The sequence below is a fragment of the Brugia malayi genome (assembly GCF_000002995.4).
Source record: "Brugia malayi strain FR3 genome assembly, contig: Bm_v4_ChrX_scaffold_001, whole genome shotgun sequence".
NCBI classification, from domain to species: domain Eukaryota; kingdom Metazoa; phylum Nematoda; class Chromadorea; order Rhabditida; family Onchocercidae; genus Brugia; species Brugia malayi.
Window position 1 is genome coordinate 11,708,557 of NW_025062479.1, and position 22,289 is coordinate 11,730,845.

The following is a 22,289-nucleotide window of genomic DNA, read 5'->3' on the forward strand; positions in this document are numbered from 1 at the left end:
GCTAGCACGAATGATACTTTCAAGTTTGCGCATGGTATGGCATAATGCAAATGTTTCAATGATATAGCATTCCTATTTTCATTTCCATTTCCAGTATTCACCTCTTGTGTTATTATTTGAATTATTCATTTCCGATTCTGCAAGTCTACTATTTTATCTTCTATTTTGACATCGAAGATTTTGAATTTGTCCGTTTTGAAATTTAACTCATTACTTTTAAATCCAAAAATTAAAATTTAAACCATAAGTAATATTCCCAGTTCATTATCCTTCTTTTTTTTAATCGTTTTTTTTAAAGGTTGTCTGTTGAAAAGTAATCTTTTCTAAAAGATTGCCACATGTACGTGTTACTTGATGTAATAATGGTTTATGTCTCGTTGTGACATAAACAGTAAAATGAATTATTTTAGGTTGGAATAATTACTTCAGCTGTTTTTAAATAAATAGCTATGATAAGAAGGTGTAGGTGTTATCAGCTGAACGCTTGTGCATCATAATAAATTGGTGAAGAGACAACTCGATGCAACATTTTACTTTATGAATATGTTTATTGACCGCTATTTGTTTCATTTTTATTTAATATCATTGGTTTCTGAATTTGATTCCATAATCTTTCAAATTATTCAACAATCTCAGTTAATTTTTATTTTTGAAAATCTATTTTTTGATATTCTATTCAAACTTGAATACATCTAGATTCTCGTCGTGAGAAAAAGTAAACTTTGATATGACAAACAAAAAAAAAAAAACTTTTTTAAATTTATTTTGATGGCAAAGACACTAGGATTTTTAGTGAAATATTTTCCAAAATATCCGTTTATCCATTTAGGTTTTATTCATGTTTAACAGGCCGAACTTGTTCAAAGATTCCATTATGCACACCACTTAGTTTATGTCCATAAACCTAGACGATATTGTATTTTTATTGAAGTGCAGTAAAATTAAGCATAACTTTTAGTTTACTTAGATATAACTTCTCAGTAAAATATAGCCAATGAGAAAAACAGTGCAAGCATGAAACTTAATCAATCTACTTAACAAATTGTTCGGCAAAATAATTTGTGCTTTGAACGGTAGATGCTTAAGATAGAGTGTTAAACATATCAAAAAGGAAGTGGAAATTTTTCGAAATAATGTCATTTAGAATTTAGCAGATGGTATCAGAAGCACAATAGTTGATGTTCGGGAAGCTTAAATAGAGCACAAATGCACATTGGATAGTTTATGCCATGGAAGTGAATCATGTAGAAGGATTTGGAACGTAACATCACAAATAGTTCGGAAAACCGATATTAGTTTGACATGCTTCCACTTAACCGTTAAAAAAATATATACTTATTTGCTGCATAATTTCTTCATTGCTATTTGTTTAGATCTGCTTAAGATTTATCTCTGTGACCGCCATTCAGTCTATTGCGCTATCATTTTATAAATAAATTTACAAATCTTGTCAAAATTATTGTCATATATATAAATATGTTTTGTTTCAACCTATAACAAATTTAACATGAATTTTCGAAATTTTCAATAAGATTCTGCATTTCCAAACAAATCCTAAAAAGGAGTTGTACAAAATAAGATTAGAAGTAAATTCCTTATGCTGTTAATGGATATGCTTATTCAATTTCTTTGTAAACATTCAGAAACTTCGAATAATTTCGTGTAAGATAGATGTAACTATAAACCATCCTGGGAGTGCTGTCAGTGGTACCAAACACGGAGTTCCTTTTGTTGTTGTTAATATACTTATTCCTGTTACTCCTGAAATAATAATTCTTAATTACCATAAAAATTTCAAGCAAAAAATTGGACAATTTTGTATTGAGTGCAGGATTTACCGAGCATATAATTAGAACTTGTCCGTTAAATTAACGATTATAGAACTTTGATGCATGCTATACGAGAAACATATTAGATCGAGCTAAATGAGACTGAAAGTATTTCTATCACTATTAATTGATACAGAATCCTCTGCATCCATATCAGATATCTTGAAAATTAATGGTGTTTAAATCAGTAGAAAAAGAAAAAACCAATACTTGCCAGGTGTTTTTTCTCTTTATGCGGGCCACTAAGCTTAGGATGATTTTTTTCATCTCTCACAAAAGAAACCATAAGTGAAAATGAAATTACAGATTCTGATTGAATGTGTAATAATATGAAAGCTGACATTTGATTCTACGGCAACAAACTCGATTTGATCTAACAATTAAAAAAAGAATAAGGACAAGAGTGAGAGCGAAGTTTGCAACAAAGTACTTTTTGAATTGCAGTGGAAAGTTTTTGATCAAATATAAGACTGTGATGAGGTAAGCATGATCCCATTCTTTACTACATTGAATTCAAGATTAATGAGGAAAATCTAAGCTGGAAATATGCAACACTATTTATATGTACACTCTGAGGGATGTTATCTTAAAGACGGAAATTTTAGAAACCGTTTATTTTATTAGTTCGGTCTTAGAGTAAATGTTAAATGCATTAAAGCAAAATTTAAAACCATCTCCAGTATCGATTGGAGGAGGCATCGATGTCATTTCTCCTTCTGCATAGTTTTTCTGAAATGAATAAACAGCACATCTAATCATAGGAAAAATGAAATACTTCAAGATCTAGAGCTTTTCAAAGTCTTTTAGAGATCAAAATTTTTAAATGCGAGCTTAAAAGAAAGTATTACCGATGTTGTTCAATTAGTTGAAATTGAAAGTAGTAGTTAACTTACCTGTAATTGAAAAAAAATAAGGAATATTAGCAAAAAATACGACATTGGCTCTGAAAATAGAATAAAAGGTTAACCTTTTCAATACTTCGTGCATTCTTTTTTTAGCTAATTGTTCAAAATTTAATTATAAAATTTTCCTGGTTTTCTTGTTTCCTGAAATATTGAAATAACGGAAAAGGCTAATTTTTTGCAATTTTGAATTTTTATTGAAAATTAGAAAATGAGAGACTGAAAAGAATTAGTGTAAGTTAGAAATTTAGATATCATCGTTACTGTTAATGAATGGTATAACCCTTAGCAATGAACAGTACCTCCTCGCACCTCATAAAATTTTACCTCATATATATAAACATTTAAATGTTGATTAATAGTATGTACAAAATTTGAAAAAAAAAAAAACGTTTTTAAATTAAGTTGTTAAGGCAGAATAATTAGTGAAGTAGGAAGAAAGATGGAAGATTGAAAAGGAGGAAAAGGCAAGATGAGGTAAAATTTTATGAGGTGAAAGGAGGTACTGTTCATTGCTAAGCAGGATTGTGGACAAAGAAAGAAGGATGAAGTGCTTTATGTAGTAACCAGAAAACTTTTATGTTTTATCACTATGGTAACCGAATAATGAATGAATTCAAATAAGTTAGAAATGTAATGAAATTGATCAGCTTATTTCCGAAGAGAAAAAGTTGATTTTTATAAAATGATTGAAGACAAAATATTCCCACTCGTTTTTTTTCCGTCAACAATGATAACTATCTACATTTCAAAACTAAAATAAATTTAAATAACTTCTATTATATTAAAAGTTAGTAAGGTAAGGAAATTTTTGATGCTAATTAAATTTCAACCATTTTCTTTTCATATTGCAAATTGTTGCAATCAGCTTGAAATATGTGAAGAAAAAGCGCAAGTTTATCAAATGTTTAGATTATTCTTGGATCCATTTGTCAAATAAATTATTCATTTGAAGAGGCATGAATGAATGCATTTTTATGTTTTCGTAATATCGCACAAAATTTGAACAACAATAAAATTGTAAATTTTAAACTTCAAAATTATGACAAAGTAAAATACAAAAAATATCAGAAACAGGTTTATGCATATTCTGCGATTTTATTCATTCAAAAAAAAAAGATTTTTTATTTTACATCTCTACTTAAATATGTTTATATTTCCTAATATTTTGGCGACTACTTTGATCTTAGATCATATGTTGTAAATGTCATAAAGTTAGACAAAATATTTTATATGAAGTAATTAAATAAATATTTTTCTTTGTGCTATTCAATGACAAAACTTGTTCTGGAACATTTGCAGGAATTGTTGCTTAATTTCAAAAATGCTTAATTATTCTAAATAATCCCGAACTAGTTTGCCTAAATATATTTAAGTTTTTCCAGGTCAAAGGTTTAACTTTTTTTATTCAAACTTAATTCTTCAACTTCTTGTTCGTGTGAAGAACTTCTTACATTATTTCTATCCCATGCAACAATTTATTTTTCGTTGTAACGGTTGTTTTTTGTTTTTATACATATAGCAATTATTTTTATTTTTATAATTCTAGGAGGTGACAGGAATGATGACAATGATTGTTTTTCTTTTCTCCTGGATCTTCTCGAAAGTAATATTTTCAACCATTACAATCAATTATGCACTTAACTCTTTCATGTTCGATAAATAAAATTCACTAAGTTGATGCATCTTAACAATCCTTGAATCTATTAAAATAAAAACGTTTCAAAGGGTAATATTGATAGTAATAACATCGAAAGAGTGAAATTGATATCAGTGAATGTTGAGCTAAAAGAATAAATGAGCAAAAAAAATGCAATCGCCCAAACAAATTAAAAAAAAAAAAAAACTGTTTATTTTGCTCTATTGCCCTGCATGCATTTGTTTGATCCATTATTCTCAATATCGTTTCTTGATTCCGAAATGGATCGATATCACACCTACGCTATATGATCACTGTATTGTGTATCCGTTTGATCATTCAATATATATATATATTTATTTATTTTTTGGTACTGCTAACTTCCAGAATTTTTTTTAATAAAACAAATTTGAGAAAATTTCTTAACATTTGCTTCTATTTAGCCTTAATTTTTATTGCATGAATAGAAATTTTTAATTAAAATGTGGAAACAATTAGAAAAAATATTTTATTCAATAAATACGTAACAAATATAAATTTTATATGTATTCTATGATATGAGAAAAATTGATAATATTAAAATGAATGGTTGCAATAAACGAACAGCAATTGGTTTTGTTTTAATGTAATAAATGTCTGCCTTTTAAATGTTATATTGATATCAATGGTGTATTAATTTGATAACAATTTGACAGGAATACAAAAATTTGCGATCTAATAGATTTCATTTGCTCAAGCAGAAAAATGCAGGAAAATGTATACATTAATTGTTCAATTGAATTTCAGATTTCCTTGAAATTATTCTATTAATTTTCTTGTATGAAACAAATTGGTATATTTGATAAAAATGTGGTAAGAAAAATTATACTGAATAGTAAATACTTCTGCATTACTGCCAAGTGAATTGAATGTTAACAGAGCAAAAGCTAATTTAACTGATCCATTTATTTTTTTCGTTTGAAAAATGATAATCGAAGTTATCACTTTTATTGATTGGCTAATATCATTACTAATTTTTGTTGTAATATTGAACCATTACGTCATTAACAATGACGTGAATTATTATGGAAAATTTTTTCAATCACTAAAAAAAAACATTTTGAAGAAGTAATAATCTTATACTGATTACAAAAAAGTAAATTTTTGAATTTGAAAAATTTCGAATAAAACTGGAGTCTTTAAAAATCAGAAATTTTATTGCATTAAAATTTTATTGATTTTTTAATTTGCTTATCAGAATAAAAGTTAATTTTACAGGATTGAAGTAAAAAATGATGTAGAAATCAAATGAAACAATAGATTATTCATGGTGAGATCGTTTTTTAAGAACTTTAATTACGAAAAACATTCTACGATTCGTTGACATTCTACGTCGAAATAAAATCAATCATCATTGACATCACAAACATTGTTGGCCACGAAATGATAAAACTGTTCAAAACTGGATCAGTACATCTCATATGACTGCATCACTTCAATTACAACAAAAATGCAAAGATAGGTCTTAGTAATCATCAGGAAACGTTCGATTAATAATCGATTAAATTCTCACATGTACAAAATTCTAGTAATCTCACTTTATCTCTTTCATAGACTGACAAATTTTTGATCATCTTAGATCGCTATTGCAGTTTTGGGGATTTAAAAAATGAACAAAAAAAATGGAATAAAAGACTGCATTATAATATGATCTACTTTTACTACGGATCAAAAATATATGTACAGTCACAATTATACTACTATCAAAAGTAAATGTTTATCAAAATTTAATAGTGGTACAGTATAACAGATTCTTTCTCCTTTCTCTTTATTTTCAGATAAATTTATGATGGGTAGATAATCCGTTGAATGAGGAAAAAAATGTATGATGTGCTAACAGTTGTGGTACAGCCTGGTACGATGTCATTTTTTTTTTATAATGAAAGAAAATTTAATAAGATTAGATGATGTAATTTCGAGTATATTAAAATACCATTAAGCATTTCTTGGTAATATTGGTTGGTCAATTATTGATGGTTGTTTGAAAGTGAAATGCATCTCACTGCGCAAATGTCACATCATATTTTTTGTTTAATGTTTACTTCTTCATTGAAATTTTAATTTGAGCATTACTTAATCAGTAACTGATAATTTTTCTGGATTTGAAAAATTTTATAAAATGTAACACTTATGTACAGTCTAAATCTGATTTGTTACAAATGATAAAGTGGATTTCATTAAAAATTATATTTAGGGTATTGTTTTTAAAATGGCCTATATGTGTGTTAGTAAGGATTTATATTATATTTAGAATTAACTTTCTGAACTCTATAGTTAATTTTATTTTGTCAAAGAGCAATTCCGTGTAACTGCAATAATTCGAATTTTATTTCAACGTTATTTTTTGACTGAACAATCGATGTTAGCTGACCGAGCAAAAATAGGTGACAAGAATCTCCAATAGTTTAGAATACATTTGAAAATTGTTTTTAAAAACATGGTAAGAACGAATTATCTTATTACAGATTTCAATTGGTTTTTACAGCATGAAATATTATAATGTTTAAATGAACAGTTTCTTGAAATTTTTAAAAGTAATTGTGGTCTCAGAGGTATCAATCGGTATTTTGTTGAAGTTTTAGACGCACTTTGTCAGCTAAATTAAAATATATTTTGTTTTTCCAAGACTAACAGCAAAGGATGATTAAAGACTTATAAATAGTATGATAATCTGTTTGTGCTTAGGAAAGGTTTTTAATCATTTTTTTTTTTTTGACAATATTTAATATCTGGATAATCTGTTTGTGTTATTTTTTAGACTAATAATGCCTTAGTTTGTTTTTCAGAAACATTTTGTATCTCTAAATTATCTACAATTTCAAGTATCCCCAACAAAAAAAATTTGAATTAAGTAATTTAAAGGTTTGCTATCTCACCTTTTTTGATATAAAATTAGACGGAAACAGATGATGAAGTGATAAGTGAAGACCGACGTTATTTATTTATACAACAAGCATTTTTGTTTTCTCATACCTGTTTGTTACCTAATAATATTTCAAGTTTTTATTAAAATTTTCAAGCATTAATTATTGAATGTTTATAAGTGGAAAAATTAAAATGCAAGCCTGCTAAGCACATTTTTCCAGCACTTTTCCATGAAATATTTATTAGATACTCTATAAATTTATATGTATGTTTAAAATAACTCAAATGGAAATAATATTTTGAATGAATTATCTGATTTTTTTTGAACTTTGAACATTTGATTTATGAAATTGAATTTTTGATTATCTTCATGTTTATAGCACATAAATAGAACTGACTGTCATTTTTTAATTTCTGAATAAAATTAATGAATGCATTATCTGAGGAACAATAAATTTTTTTTTCTCAATGTGTAACCAACCTGTATTCACTTAATAATTTCATTATGTTTACATAAGCAAAAAAAATTTACTGCCAAATTTTAAAGGAACTTCAAAAAATGAAAAAAAAAAAAAAAAAAAAGAAAGAAGCTCATAAATATTCAAGAAAGAACAATTACTCGTTATATGTCTGGTTCGTGATATATTTCAGCAAACGATGGTTCTCGGATAACATTTTTTATCATAGATTTTAACAAATTGTATCGTGGAATGATGGGTAAAAAACGTGAAGAATGAAAATTTGAATTCAGTTCTTTAAGTATTTCTCGAAGTTTTAAATATTTCTTCAATAATCTGTATAATGTGACATACATTCGATCGCATTCAGTTCGTAAATTATTTGCCGATAAGCCTGAAAATATGGCCAATTTTTATAGGTCAAAAGATTAAAGGAATAACAAATTGAAATGAAGTATTTTAAGTATAAAATAATAACTAAATCAATCTAATGACAGTTTAAAATTTTCGTAAATTTTGCGAAGTCAAAAGTATATCCCCAATAAGGAGTTTTTCAGAAATAGTTCAGAATTTCATTGTTTTTGGGGAATTTTGATATTTTAATTTCTAAAATTACCATACTTCTTTTTGTTTCGAACATAATTGTTTCTGCAGCGCTTTCTACAATTGTCGTTACTCCTAAAAGGGTGGTAATACCCAATGGCCGAGTTTGTTCCACTTGTGTTACATTCACTAGCTCCATTACCCTAAAATTAAGTAAAACTTTGTTTACAACAAAAGATAAGCTTAGTCAGTACTGAATTTAGATTAAGAAAAGTTTTTCCAAAAAAACAATCAATTCATTACAATTTTATTTAGTGGAATGAATTAGCGAAAAAAATTCAACAAAAAGCATTGACAAAACAACCGTGCTACATAATCATTGGCTGCTTCTGAAGGTTCTGGTGCAGGTATATTAATTAACTGCCAATACTGTTTGTCCAGGATTATCACCTGAAACATATATATATATATATTGTAAAAAATGATGTTCAAGTATGATTTATCTTTAAAGTAATAAAAAATTCCAATTTAAGTCCTGCAATTGCAACAAAAATTTCGGTGAAATTTTGAAACAGAGAAATAAGCATAATTTAATGAAAAGAAATAATACTTCACAAATCATCTGTTGCATTTGAATATATTTGCTGAAAATATTTCGTCCTTTTATGTGCATATAGTCATCATGTAACTTTTTAAACGCATTTTTCAATTTTCGATATGATTCATTAACTCGTTGCTTCGTGCAATACTGCTTGTAAACAATATTAAGCAAATTTTTACGTTTTGGGCCTAAAATTTCTGACGGATAATTCAAACAATTTGGTAAGTATCAAAGGCTTATTTGAAAGCACCATTTAAATGACTTTTTGAATGAAGTTTTGAGGATGAAAAATGTTGCGTTGACGGAAATGATTAAAGCATAACTACTTTAAAATATCCTTAAAGCTGTTAAGGGTGATATTTTGTTTATTAGGACGTTTTACAAAAACTACAGGTTGAATTAGAGCACAACTTTACAATGATTCTCCTGAAAGTAAGCCAGTAAACTTCTACATCTAATCTATCTGGTTTAAAACTTTATCATCATAGTTTGCGTGATTCATTAATATCTTCTAATCATTATTACATTATCACAATCATGATCATTCATAAGCTATATTTTATGAGAAATACGGTGTTCCTAATATTGGCAAACTATTTTTTTTTTCACTTTTTAAGAGATTTAAGAATTCTTAAACGCTCCTTTATTAAACACTTTAATTACCATTTCTGTTACATTACGCTAATTTTCTTAGTTTTAGCACTTAATTATATATAGATAGCTTACTTGCATGAATTGGCAAGTGATGAGCTTCGCCTTTTGCTAATGACAGAAGGACACTGAACATTCACCGATAATCGTAAAGTAATTATTAAATCAATGAAACATAGAAAAATAGCCAATTTTGCAATGTGCACTAAAATTAATTTTAGTTGTGTGACATTTAATAAAAGAAATATTTGACCCGAATTTACAAAGTCACAAAGTCTTAATCAAACTTCACAATTATTTGTTGTAAAAATTGATAGATCAATCAAAAAATAATATCATTTCTTAATATAACTGTAGCAAACTAATGAGATGATTCTGAGAGACTTAGCTAATTTCTCAGATTTCTTCAAATGAATTCTATTTGTCTATTTCGAGCATTTCTTCCACTTTCCATCATTTTTGGCTTAGGCTTTCAATTCATCATCCTTCGTAATTTGAATCCGTCAAATTTCTCCTTCTTAATCCTGTTTCTTTTAGCATATTAATAACTTATGTACTAGTGGTATGAAAAGAAAAAATATTTGAAAAATCATTTAAGAAGGAAGAAAAGAAAGAACATCAGCATTTCAATTTCAGCATGAATAATAACTACTAATTAATATCAATAACTATTAAATAATAATTACTAATAATAGTAATAATAATAGTACTACTACTAAATAATCATATATTTATCAAAATGTTTTTCAATCTTTCATTTTCTTACTGATATAAACAAAAACAAAAAGAAAAGAAAACAAGGATTGAAAAATAAAACGATGAAGATATTTTACAAACAAGAAAGAAACAGCAAAAAAAATTTCCTTTTCTTTTGGGATGAAACTCTTCATTGCTGATCTATTACATATATTCAATATATTCATGCAAATGTATTCAAAATAAAAAGAGAGGGAGAAAAAAAAAAAAAGGAAAGAAAGAAAGAGAAATGAAAGAAGTTGCTTGAGATTAGATCACAGAATTTGATAAGTACAACTTTCAGTCTTAAAATGTTAAGATATTTTATGAATAATGTAACACGCTGGTTAATGATAATCAGCTCATATCATGTAGATTTTTCTGGAAAGTATATATACCACCATTCACTCAAAATATTTCAAATTTAATCCACGAAATTAAAGCGAAACTTCCCCTTTTTTTGTGATTGTGATTATTATTCATGTAAATTGTACTACCATTCTCTTAAAATGAGGCCATTCATTTATCATCTCTTCATTTTGCACAGTAATTTTTTCAGTCAACTTAAAAATAAGAATTTATTTAAATGAATTAAATTCATTTAAAATGAATACTAAGTTTTAAAAAATTCCTTAATTTTCTTTTTTTTTTCATCAAAATGATTCGTGCATTTCTACCATGCAAAAAAGAAAAAAATAGTTTAATTTATCGTATAAGTGCTATGAGTATATCGTTGATTAACTTTTAGCAAATTAATCTTTAATCTATCGAAAGTGTAAACGATAAAAAAAGTATATAACAGATAACGATAACAGTGAAGCTTTAAAAAAAAAATTTCTTAACTGAGCCATTTGTCGAATTAAAATAAGCCTATGGAATGGCAATTTGAGCCTTAACTTAATAAAAACAATAGTAGTGCTTCTCTTTTTTTTTGCAAAGAAGAAAAAAAATAATTTAAATTATCGTTGAAATATTTTTTGCGTAAATATGAAAAGCATATATGACTATTTCATATATAAAATCTATATTGTTAATTTCGTATACGGTTACTATTTTTTTATATGGAATATTTAATTTAGACTAACAAAATGTTGCTAGTACAACAAATATGTTTACAATGAACTAATAATAGATGATGTAACACACATTGAAAAGTATTATTACATATGTCTCAAACTATAAATTAATTGAATTGATTAATGAAATGGTTGAAAAACTAAATCTTAGTACCATTGAATGAGTGCTGATACAGTCGTAAAAATTGTAGCCTAAAATTAAGTTTAACAATGGGAAAGCATTAGCATTTTTTAGTCAATCCATATTATTAAAATTTAACATGTCTTGCTTCTGCTATGTTTTATTTTTAAATCTAAAATTTTCTGACATTCACTAAACCTAAATTCTTACATAGTTTCATTTCAAACATCTATTTCTCATCTACTTATCGCATTTGGATGCATTTTCAACATTAATGGATTTTACAAGACAAAAAGAAAAAGGACATTTAACCAGGTGATACTTTAACCAATAATAGTAGGCAATAAAATGAAATTTAAGTTTCAATATAATAGAATTTGTAAATTTATTTAATTTTCACATGTGAATCAAAATTACTGTAAAATTACATTTCACTAAGTAACCAATTTCGAATACTACATATTATCTCCAAAATTTTCAGCTATAAGCAGGTAGTCATTACTTTAGGTTTAGCTATCATTTTGATATTATTTTGTATATTATAATTTGGCCAAAAAGAAGTGAAAATTTTACTTTTTTGAATATATTGAAATATCTAATTTCGCTTTGAAAATTTAAAAGTTTTTACACTCCTTTATGAAAAAAAAAAGATTATTTATGAACTGAAGAATTGAAATTATTTCATAAATTCTTGAAATTTCTTAACAGTGATAATAACGATAAAGGATGATTTCCATTATGATAAAAGTTGCTAGCCACTTGTTAGACAATAAAATATGCCATATGGAATGCAAATTAAAGAATGGGAAAAGGTAAAGTAAAAAGACAACAAATTACTTTTAGCTTTATTGAAATAATATTCGTTATTTCTTTATTGATTTCACAGGAGACAATAATTTATAAGTACTAACTGCACAAATTATTGCTGTGAAATTGGCATTCCATGTAAGAATTATCCGCATGCAAACATATCTGATTTTTCAGTCATTTTCGTAATTTATCTGATTTTATTTTAATGCCAAATTAAATTTTGTAATTGCTTTCGTTGTTATTCATTTTTTCCATATTTGTAAACTTATAGCACTTAAATATATGCTAGAGCAAACTTATACATGATTATTAAACTGAAAATTTCGTTTTGTTTCTTTATCTGATTATTTTGAACCACAAATTCTTTTTCGAATAATTTTATATTTGTGAAAGTAGGGAAAAAGTTGAGAAATTTCAGATGATTGCAATTTTTCTTCAATTAATTTTGAAATCAAATTAGCAATAAATTGAAACTAAAAATGACCCAATAAATTTTTTCTCAATTTTCTTCAGATAAGCAGTTGACTGAGCATTCATTATCAAAGGAGATGAAATTTTTGCAAGAGCAAAATAAAGCATTTCTAGCATTTACAGTAAAATTTAACTTAGCAAATGTAACTATCTTATTTCATTTACAGATTTAATCACAAATTTAAGAAATTGTAAGTTTACAAACTTTTATGAATTATTCACGAAATAAGTAAAAAGAAGAAGTGAAAAATGAACAAAATAACAGCAAGATATCTGGAAAAATTAATTAAAAATTTTTCCATTTCAAAAGGAAATTACAAAAATGTTAACTTGCTTAATTACTATTTCAAAATCAATGAAACACTTCCAAAACTTTTCGGGGAAAAAATGAATATCCTGACTATTTATGGTCACTTTAAAAATGATTTGGTTATTTTTTCTGAAGCTTTATTATTAATTTTTATAAGACTCTTTATTAGGTATAGATTTAAAGAAAAATAATAATAAGACATCCTCATGTGTATGAAAAATATCAAAATTATTAAAAAAAATATACATAATTAATTTTGTTTATTTGATTTCAGAAGGGCTTAAGTAGAATCGTCCATGGAGATTTTTTGAATATTCTTAGAGATGACTCGAAGTGATAGGGGGAGGTGATAGTTTGTGAGGTAGTCGCTAATTTAATGGAAAAGGTCGAATTATTTTGAAATCCAATTTTTCCAATTACCATTACTTACTATTTGCTTTCCTGTTTGTAGGTATGATTGAAATTTGAAAAGGTTAGTGAAATAGTTAAACAATGATTGTACAATAACTCATTTGTCTATAGCTATTGTTTTTCTCTGTTGCTTGATGAGAATAATTCGTTTCATGAAATTCTTCTCAAAATTCACTCATACACACACAAGCACATACATGCAATACAGATGATTTTTGATATAGACTGTGCAATTGGTAAGTTTAACAATTATACTTCTTAACAAAAAAAAAAAATTATACTTCTTTTAATGGAAATGTAGTGGATCGAAATTTGAAAAGTTAACATTATGTTAATAAAGATACATCTGAAATAATTATGTTGCACATATGGTGACGAAGATAATTGTGATTTCACTAGTGAAAATATAAATTTCACTTTTAATTGGTTTATTTACATTAATATTTATCATGTAAATCGGGAAAAGATTTTCGAAGAGATTAAAATTAATATTTATCTGATTGACGGCAACTGGAAATTTTCAGATTTCTCATAACATTGATTGATAAAATATCGTTGAATAATGATTAAATATTTTTTCGAAAAAAAAAACTGAAGTGCGAGGAAGTGAAATAAAAATTACAATATGGCTTTATATTTAGTAGCATAAAATTAGCCACATTTTAAGATTTGCCTTTTTATTATATATTTCAAAATATTGCTATCGTCTTATCGAGTAGCAAATTTTATTCTTAAATAAACAATCTAAATGAACAAAATGAACAGATCTAATACATATATATATATATATATATATATATATATATATATATATATATATATATATATATATATATATATATATATATATATCATTATTAAGTATGAAAGTGAGTTAAAAAACTACAAATAATTGGAATAATTTCTATGTCTAATTTTGATTTTCTTTAAAAAAAAATTTCAATAATCCGATTTTAATTAAAGTTTGCAATTTGAATAGAGATGGCAAGAAAGTGGAAAATAAGAACGATAATAAATAACGTAAATGCTGAGCCATTATGCAAATAGAAGATGCAAGGCATAAGTTGTTAGTAAATAGATAAGTGAAAATGGATTTCATTTTTTTTTTTCACAAATTTTAAGGAATAAAAATTAAAAAAAAAAAAGAAACTTCATTAATAGTGCGATGTTGCTAACACATCATTTCCTTCTTTCCTATTTGAATAATTTGTGAAGACATATATATGCATACATGTATATATTTTTTGAATTTTGTTATAAAATCTATATTAATAATGTTGAGTCATTTTTTTCCTATTATTGAATGTAAAATTGAGAATTTTAATAATATAAGATTAATTAGTCCATACTTTTTTTTTCAAGCATTAAAAAACCAATGGATAAAATGAAATTGGAATAGCAATTGTAGAAAATGGACCATATCTTTTGATTAAATGGATTATTCTATAAATTAAAGCAAAAGGATAATAAAAGCAATACAAAAGAATCATTTCAAAGAATTAAAAATAAGAATAAAATGTTTTCAAAATAAGCGAAACATGTTTGATTTGCAAAAATTTCTAAATATTTCTCCTGACATCTCATTCGTTCTATTATTTCATTTCCTTTTTTACTTTATTATTATTTTTTTTTTTTTTCTTGAAATTTGTATTGTTTTTTTTTTTTTTTTTTTTTTTTACGGCAATTTGTAATATCTTGTGTTTTAATAAATTTGAAATTGTCTAAAACACTATTAAAAACTCTGAAAAAAATTTTTAAATTTAAAAATTCAGAACTAAAAATTTAAGAGAAATTAAAGAGAAAAAAAAGATTAAATATTACTCATTTTTTCCTGCATCAATTATTTCTTTTTTATAATTGGAGGAGATTTCAACGTTTTAGATTAACTATGTTTTTTGAACTGTCTACTTTTTTTTGGAGTTAATTTTTAATTATTTAACTAAAAGAAATGAGATTTATTTTTTTAATATATTTTGTAAAGAAATGTAAGGATGTGAAGAACGAGATGTTGAAGAATTTTAAAAATTTACTTCCTTTTTTTGTTTTTTTCATTTTTGATTTTTTCTGAGGAGTTACTTACATATCATTGTATTATACAGGATACTGTTAGTGATATTTTAAGAAAAAAAAAAAATCAGGTGCAGGTTGAGAAATGTGGGAAGAAAAAGTGATACGACGGAATGGAAGAAGACTGATAGCAATGTGTGTCGTCAATTGACCTCATTTTGGTGAATTTAACTCCTCATATTATCAAAATTGGAGCACTCTCATTTATGCCAACATTTTCTTCATATTTTTATCACATTCCCTAACTAGCGGTTGACTGTTTATTACTTTTTCATTTGATGTAATTCTTAAATAAATCATAATAAACATAATTAATTAATAATTTCAATTCACAGTTCAAGTAATAATTTATTTTTGAATAGTGTAATTCAACAAATAAACTAATAATCAAATATGATTTAGTTGAAATAGCAAATAATTTTAATTCATAGTTCAAATAACAAACAGTCATCTCTTGGAAATAAAAGATGAAAAAATTAAAACCTCTTTTTCTATTAGATAAAAATATGGTAGGCCACTTTTTTGAGTTATTATTCAAAAAAAAAAAAAAAAATACACTAGTAGATCAATATACTTTGATATATAAGATGATAGTTTCGAAAATTTTTGTTAAAGATTCCATAAGCTACATGAAATTTAGAATAGTGTTTATTTTTTAATCAATTTCATTCATACTTTTAACTCTTTATAATATTTTAAAAGACGATTATGCTTAACATATTTAATAGTCTTTTTTTTTTCCTTTCTGATAAAATATCAAATTCAAACTCTTTATAAAAGTTTAATTATTTGTTGTAACATCAAATAAAATATATTAACATTGATTTAAGAAATTTTTTTAACTATTTTTAGCACTTAAATTACCGATGTTTTGATCAAACAACAGTAATAATAAAAATAAGGGAGGAGAAGGAGAAAAAAAAGAAATATATATTTATTTGGTAAATTCAAAGGTGTATGTAAACGCTGTTTCTTTAGATGTTTCCCTCAACAAGTTTTTTTCTGTCACTTCCTCCTCTTCTTCACATCCATTATCTTCATTTTCCATCGAGCATTTATTTCTTTGTGGCACACATTTATCGATGGTCTGAAATAAAATCAACCAGATGGGCAGAAAGTTCTTTTTCTGTGTTGCGGTTGGCATCTATACATTTTTATCAAAAAATTTTTTTCAAATAATGTAAAACATTCCTAGCTGATCATTATGTAGATTTTTGTTGATCCCATAAATTTGTTACTAAATGGGAACAAAAAAAAGTATGAAAATGGATTAGAAGATATTTGAATTTCTTTCATTTTCAAGTAGGAAGAAGTGGATAAACGAAATATTTTGTAAATTTTATTTTATTCAAATATATTTCTTCAATTAATGCTTATGTAAATAGATTAAATACGGATTGTATCATTTAGTCATAGGATTAGAGAGAATATATCTATGATACAATTGCGCCATTACAGTAAAATGTCCTGTCTGTTAATTAACTATTAATCATTAACTGATTAATCAAGTCAAATCTGGTCATTTTGATATATAATAGCTTAAATATTTATCCTGTAACAAGCTCAAACTGAAACTTCAATTTGATATATTCAAAATTTGAATTTCCTAAAATTTATCCTAACCCATCTAGTACTTCAAGAAGGCAAATGAAAACGAATAAATTTGCAATACTTTTTCATCAGTTATGCAGAGACGAAAATCTATTTGTGTCTATTTGCGCATTTTGTCAAGTCTAGTACTGTAATCTTTGTCTACTTATCACGCTTAAATTCGGTAATGCAACGAACAGTATATTAACGAAGTTATAACTTCTATAACATATTTAAATTTTGTTTGCTCATTCTATTGTCTTTAGAGATGACAAAAGATTAAAATTAATTACCTATTGGCTAATTTTGCAAAAATTTCGGCTACTTGCTTTAGGAATTTGATTTATGTCAACTCTTTTTCCTTTTTTTGCAAAATGAAAGTTGAAAAATGACGTAAATACAATACCTTTCTGATTAATTTAATTATCGCTTTCCCTATTTGTCTCTCTGTTACCTACTGCTCTCCCTTTCTCACTTCCCACTTTGTAAATCATTGTTATCTTACTGACAACCATCGAAGTACAGCGCATACATTTCTGATTGTCTTTTCATTCCGATCTTTTATTTCTGCTGTATTCATGATAATACACATTTTTTTTCTTATTGATAATTTCGAATAATATTTGTTTCAATTCGAAAACTTTAGTAAATTTAAAATAAGAGGAACAAAAAAGGAAAAAAAAAAGGAAAATGAGAAATAATTTTCAGGGAAAATTTTGATCAATGATGGAATGACGATGATTGCTGCTCGAAACAGTCCCTCTGCACACTTAATTTCCTAAAATCTTGTTTTCTGTCAATAACCGAACATAAAAACAGATGGAATTACTAAAAACGCTTGAAGATCCAACGTTACGTATTGTGCACAAGGCAGCCAGTCAAATGGTGAACTCTTACATTTCAATACCAGAATTGCTTAAACTGTTCCATTAACGAGAATGTTGTTTAAATTCTTTTGAAACATTTTTCCCTTTTTTTTCATTCTCTCTCTTCTTTTTTTTCTTCAATTTTCTCTTTTATTATTTCTTCCATTTTGAACATATTTGTTAGTTCATTGAAATTTCATCCATTTAAATCCTTTGCTTTAATCATTAATTTGTTATCAAATTTGAAAAAATCCAATTTAAAAACAAAAAAAAAAAAAAAAATCAATTGAAATAACATTTTTTTTCTCACTAATCAGTTTTATATAGCTATTAGATTATGAAAATATGAAATTGTTGTTATATTTATTAATTTCTTCATTCAAAAATATTCTCTCACTGATTGATGTATGTTTTTTCTACTTTTACATTAACGGTGGAAAATTCACTTTCTGAAGTTACTATTTCATTTGAATGGAAAATTCACACAATATTTGGTTTTTTTTTTTGCATGTTTGAAATATTTTCAGAGTTCTGAGACTGATGAAGATGTCTTGTTAGAGGAAGGGAAAACACGAATGAGACGTTACAAAGCGTATACAGTGATGCAGAAATCCGGATTTCAGCATACCGAGCAAGTTTTCATATTTTGCTTTTTTTTTTTTTTTTGAATAAGTTAGACTCTGTGATTTAACAAAAAAAGTATATGCAAAATTAAAAAGAATGAAATTAGAATTAAAAGCAGGAAAGCAGATTCTTTCATTCTACTATGTAAATTTTATTCCTTAGGGCGAAAAAAAATTTAAGATATATATTTTATTTTTTTGATAAAAATATGCTATGAAATATCAGATTTGATCATTTATATGCCCTAGTTAAAATTCTATCGGAACAACCGACTGTTATATATAATCCGTATTAAATAAACATTATCAGTAATAGTAAAAAAAAGACCGCCTCTGAAATGTTCTGTGAATTTTAAAAGCTTGTAATTTTAATTTCAGTTATTTGTCAGTGATGATTAATTTATGTCGCGTTGAAATAGTCGTATCGTTGGGATTTCTGATTCACGGTTTTACATGTCCAGGTTTTGCTCAAGAATCTGCTTATCAGGGAACATGTCATATGAATGTGGTAGCTGCAGTTGTTGGTGCTACCACTGGTTGCATAGGACTTGGTGTTGTACATAGGTAAAAGATTTGATCAATTATTTGTTAAGTAATTCCTTCAATGATTATTTAGCAATCTTTTAAAGACTATGTAAAAGGATCATTATTATATCAGCTGCAGGAAGTTTGTTATCAGTGATAACAGCGGACACTTGGTTTGATCATCTTAGCAAAATGAACACCCTACCGGTTTTATCTGTACGTGAAATATGAAATTGAATTTGGAAATCAAAGTTAATTTCAGGTATCGATGGAAAATGATGCTCATTATGTGGCTTGTACTATGCATTATATCAGCTGTGGGAAATTTGTTATCAGTGATAACAACGGGCATTTGGCTTGATCATCTTAGCAAAATGAAAAGCCGTACAGGTCTTGTCAATGGTTTAAGTGGGATGATGCTTTTATGTTCTGTTGCTATTGGTTAGTATTGCATCTAGCGTATACTATGTATAATTTCTTTTTTTTTTTTTTTTTTTTATTGAATTCTATGCTTTTTTTAAAGTAGTTATCAAACTGTGGATTGTAAATTGACCAGTCATATGCCAATAAGATAGAAAAGACTGACAACACCAACCATCAATTCACTTCACTTAATTTTTCTCATGTTAAGATTTACTGAAATATCCTAATTAATACTATAATTTTTTTTCAACTTCTGATAATACTTCTCACTGCTCCTTATGATCATCATTTGCTGTTCTTTTTTCTTGAATTGCACATTTCGTCAGAAGTATTTTACGACTGTTTCTCTATTATGATATAGCACATTACATGAAAATGCATTTCACAGTAGAAACAAATATTACCCCACTAATCACCAGTAGTTCTTTTTAGGTGTCTGCTTTATTCTCAATGCAGTAATGATATGCCATTTTTGGAATTTTAATTCGCAAAAGTATCAAGCTGTTGGAAAAATATCGGTAATATTTTACAAAATGATCGAAATAAGTGTGAGTGATGAAAAATCTTAATTTTTGGGAGAGCTTTTCCTCCAAAACTTTTTCAAACTCTTTTTTTGGAAATAAGGAACTTTTTCTTCACGTAAAATCATATTTTAGAAACGCCCACGTTCACTTATACGTCGTACCTCACGTACAAGCAGTGGTACAGAAAGAAAAGCGCGCTCTGAAAAATTTGCAAAAGGATACCACATTGTTTGATCTCACCTGTATGGGCTTTTTTTTCTAATTTGAATGATTCTACCTTCATTGTTGCTAGTTCGACATGTTGAATGATGTCTTCAATCGTGCGCATAAAGCAAGTTTGTGGGCACTATTCAACAAAAAAATTAAATATTTTCTATTCCTGAGTCTTTTCTAGAATCTTTTCAGAGGACTCGAACAGTCATGTTTTTTACTATATATATATATATATATATATATATACGTTACAAATTTTCGAAAGTATGTTTCTCATCTATATAAATCGATGTATTTTGGAATACGTAACCACTCTTGCCAAGAGATCTTGTAATCTGACACATATTCCTCACGTCATCTATTCCACTATGCAATCGACCCTGAAGAGTGAAAGTTAACTTTTCTCCATATAGAAATGTGAAATGATAAAGATAACTTAGTTATCCCTATAAGCAGATAGGATTGCAAGATTACTTTGGAAAGGGTAACATAACTGCTCAATACAAGAAAAAAAACAATAGGAAATAATCAAAGAATCAGTTTAGATTTTATATACAACCTTAAGCATGAAGATTTGAAAATAAGGTAAAAACAGTATAAGCAATCAAAATTTAGTAAGCATACCAAATGATTTAGTTCTAAATCACGAAGCATTACCGCTAGAGACTTGGCGAAATAACCTTTACATTTGCAGAAGGCTTTTTTCAAATTGATCCATCTTTTGAAGTATCTAAAATCTGATTAACTCATAAAATAAAAAATTTCACAATGAAAGGAGCTTACCAAATAAATGCACTATGATCAAACCTAGGGTATTCCAGCCTAGCTCAGAAAGATTATTTCTCATATGGTAATTGTGACACTGCTAACAAACGTAGTGAAATTAGACGACAACGCCGAAAACAATCTGTTTAAAAAATCATCTTTTTTAAAAACGATAATATTTAAGCCAACAAATCATTAAAAGGCTTGCTCTGGTAGCTCCAAATTTCTATAATTTGCTTCGCTGGGAAGCAATACACCAAGATCCCAATCACCAGATGTTACAAAAGTAAAAAGTGACTTCATCGAATGATCGGTATTAATCAAATTCAAATCCAAGAGCCATTCATCAAAAGCATTTAGAACTTCCGGAAGACTCTCCTGACTTTCTACTGTTTCCTAAGAAGAATTTTTATAGCAAATTATAATTAGCAAATTCAAATTTTCAGCAAAAATAAATCTTTGTGCAATCGGAAAACAAATGTAGTGTTAATGTACCTGTACAATTCCAGTAAGGTCAGTACAAAATGATGTCAAAATTGGTCGTTCGGTTGGTCTCACATATCGATGAAATCGACCAACTTCTTCCAAATTTTTCCCGGATAGCTGTATGACAGGAAACTCGATTATCTCCTGAAATATACCATGTAATTTTAATTTGAATACTTCACTGAATAGTATAAACTATATGCAGAGAAGTCTTACTTGATGGGGCATAATTTTCATTCCTTCTTCACATGTTGCTTCGAAATCGAGAATAAGGAAATAATCGAAATTTTGCTTATTTATGGCAAAAATATCCCGATTCACTGTTTGCATTTTCGGAACTGAAGCACCATGCGCCAAGTGTTTCCAACTTCTTGCCTGAATACTTGATAAACTCTTTATCAAAAAATGATGTAAGCTTACAATGATATTTCCTAACTACATAAAGAAAACTAGAAACGATGTCACTTACGATTCTTCTAAAAGTTTTGTAAACCATAAAGGCTCATAAGATTTGTAGATACTATATGAACAGATTAAGCCAATTCAGAATTTGATAAAACTACCTTAGCAAAATGTCCACATGCAGTTGAGAATCTATACAAAGAAGAAAGTATAATATGTAAATGCGAATATTTTAGAACTGGATTCATTGGAACTCATTCATTCCTTAGCCACCAGCGAAATCTCACAGACACATAAGTAACGTGGCTTTGAAACCCGGTAACGTGTTGATTTCGCTGCCTGGA

At 26.9% G+C, this 22,289-nt stretch overlaps 4 protein-coding genes across 4 annotated transcripts; 1 reads left to right on the forward strand and 3 right to left on the reverse strand.

Moving 5' to 3' along the window:
- Nucleotides 1-1,639: 1,639 nt before the first annotated feature.
- Nucleotides 1,640-2,767, reverse strand: Bm49 (Uncharacterized protein; the record flags this gene model as incomplete). The annotated part of the gene is made up of 3 exons (XM_043074526.1): nucleotides 1,640-1,761; nucleotides 2,501-2,558; nucleotides 2,723-2,767. 3 exons carry the CDS (start codon nucleotides 2,765-2,767, stop codon nucleotides 1,640-1,642), a joined length of 225 nt encoding a protein of 74 aa, XP_042930460.1.
- A 5,129-nt stretch (nucleotides 2,768-7,896) lies between these two features.
- Bm4585 (Uncharacterized protein) lies at nucleotides 7,897-9,663 on the reverse strand (the record flags this gene model as incomplete). The annotated part of the gene is made up of 5 exons (XM_043074527.1): nucleotides 7,897-8,126; nucleotides 8,354-8,478; nucleotides 8,640-8,725; nucleotides 8,886-9,064; nucleotides 9,603-9,663. 5 exons carry the CDS (start codon nucleotides 9,661-9,663, stop codon nucleotides 7,897-7,899), a joined length of 681 nt encoding a protein of 226 aa, XP_042930461.1.
- An 8,274-nt stretch (nucleotides 9,664-17,937) lies between these two features.
- Bm3891 (Uncharacterized protein) lies at nucleotides 17,938-20,313 on the forward strand (the record flags this gene model as incomplete). Its single annotated transcript, XM_001892533.1, has 6 exons — nucleotides 17,938-18,003; nucleotides 18,512-18,615; nucleotides 18,986-19,171; nucleotides 19,395-19,573; nucleotides 19,988-20,073; nucleotides 20,212-20,313. 6 exons carry the CDS (start codon nucleotides 17,938-17,940, stop codon nucleotides 20,311-20,313), a joined length of 723 nt encoding a protein of 240 aa, XP_001892568.1.
- A 227-nt stretch (nucleotides 20,314-20,540) lies between these two features.
- Bm5064 (exonuclease family protein) lies at nucleotides 20,541-22,193 on the reverse strand (the record flags this gene model as incomplete). The annotated part of the gene is made up of 6 exons (XM_001892534.2): nucleotides 20,541-20,672; nucleotides 20,917-21,022; nucleotides 21,266-21,453; nucleotides 21,553-21,687; nucleotides 21,760-21,918; nucleotides 22,107-22,193. 6 exons carry the CDS (start codon nucleotides 22,191-22,193, stop codon nucleotides 20,541-20,543), a joined length of 807 nt encoding a protein of 268 aa, XP_001892569.2.
- Between the last annotated feature and the right edge of the window lie 96 nt (nucleotides 22,194-22,289).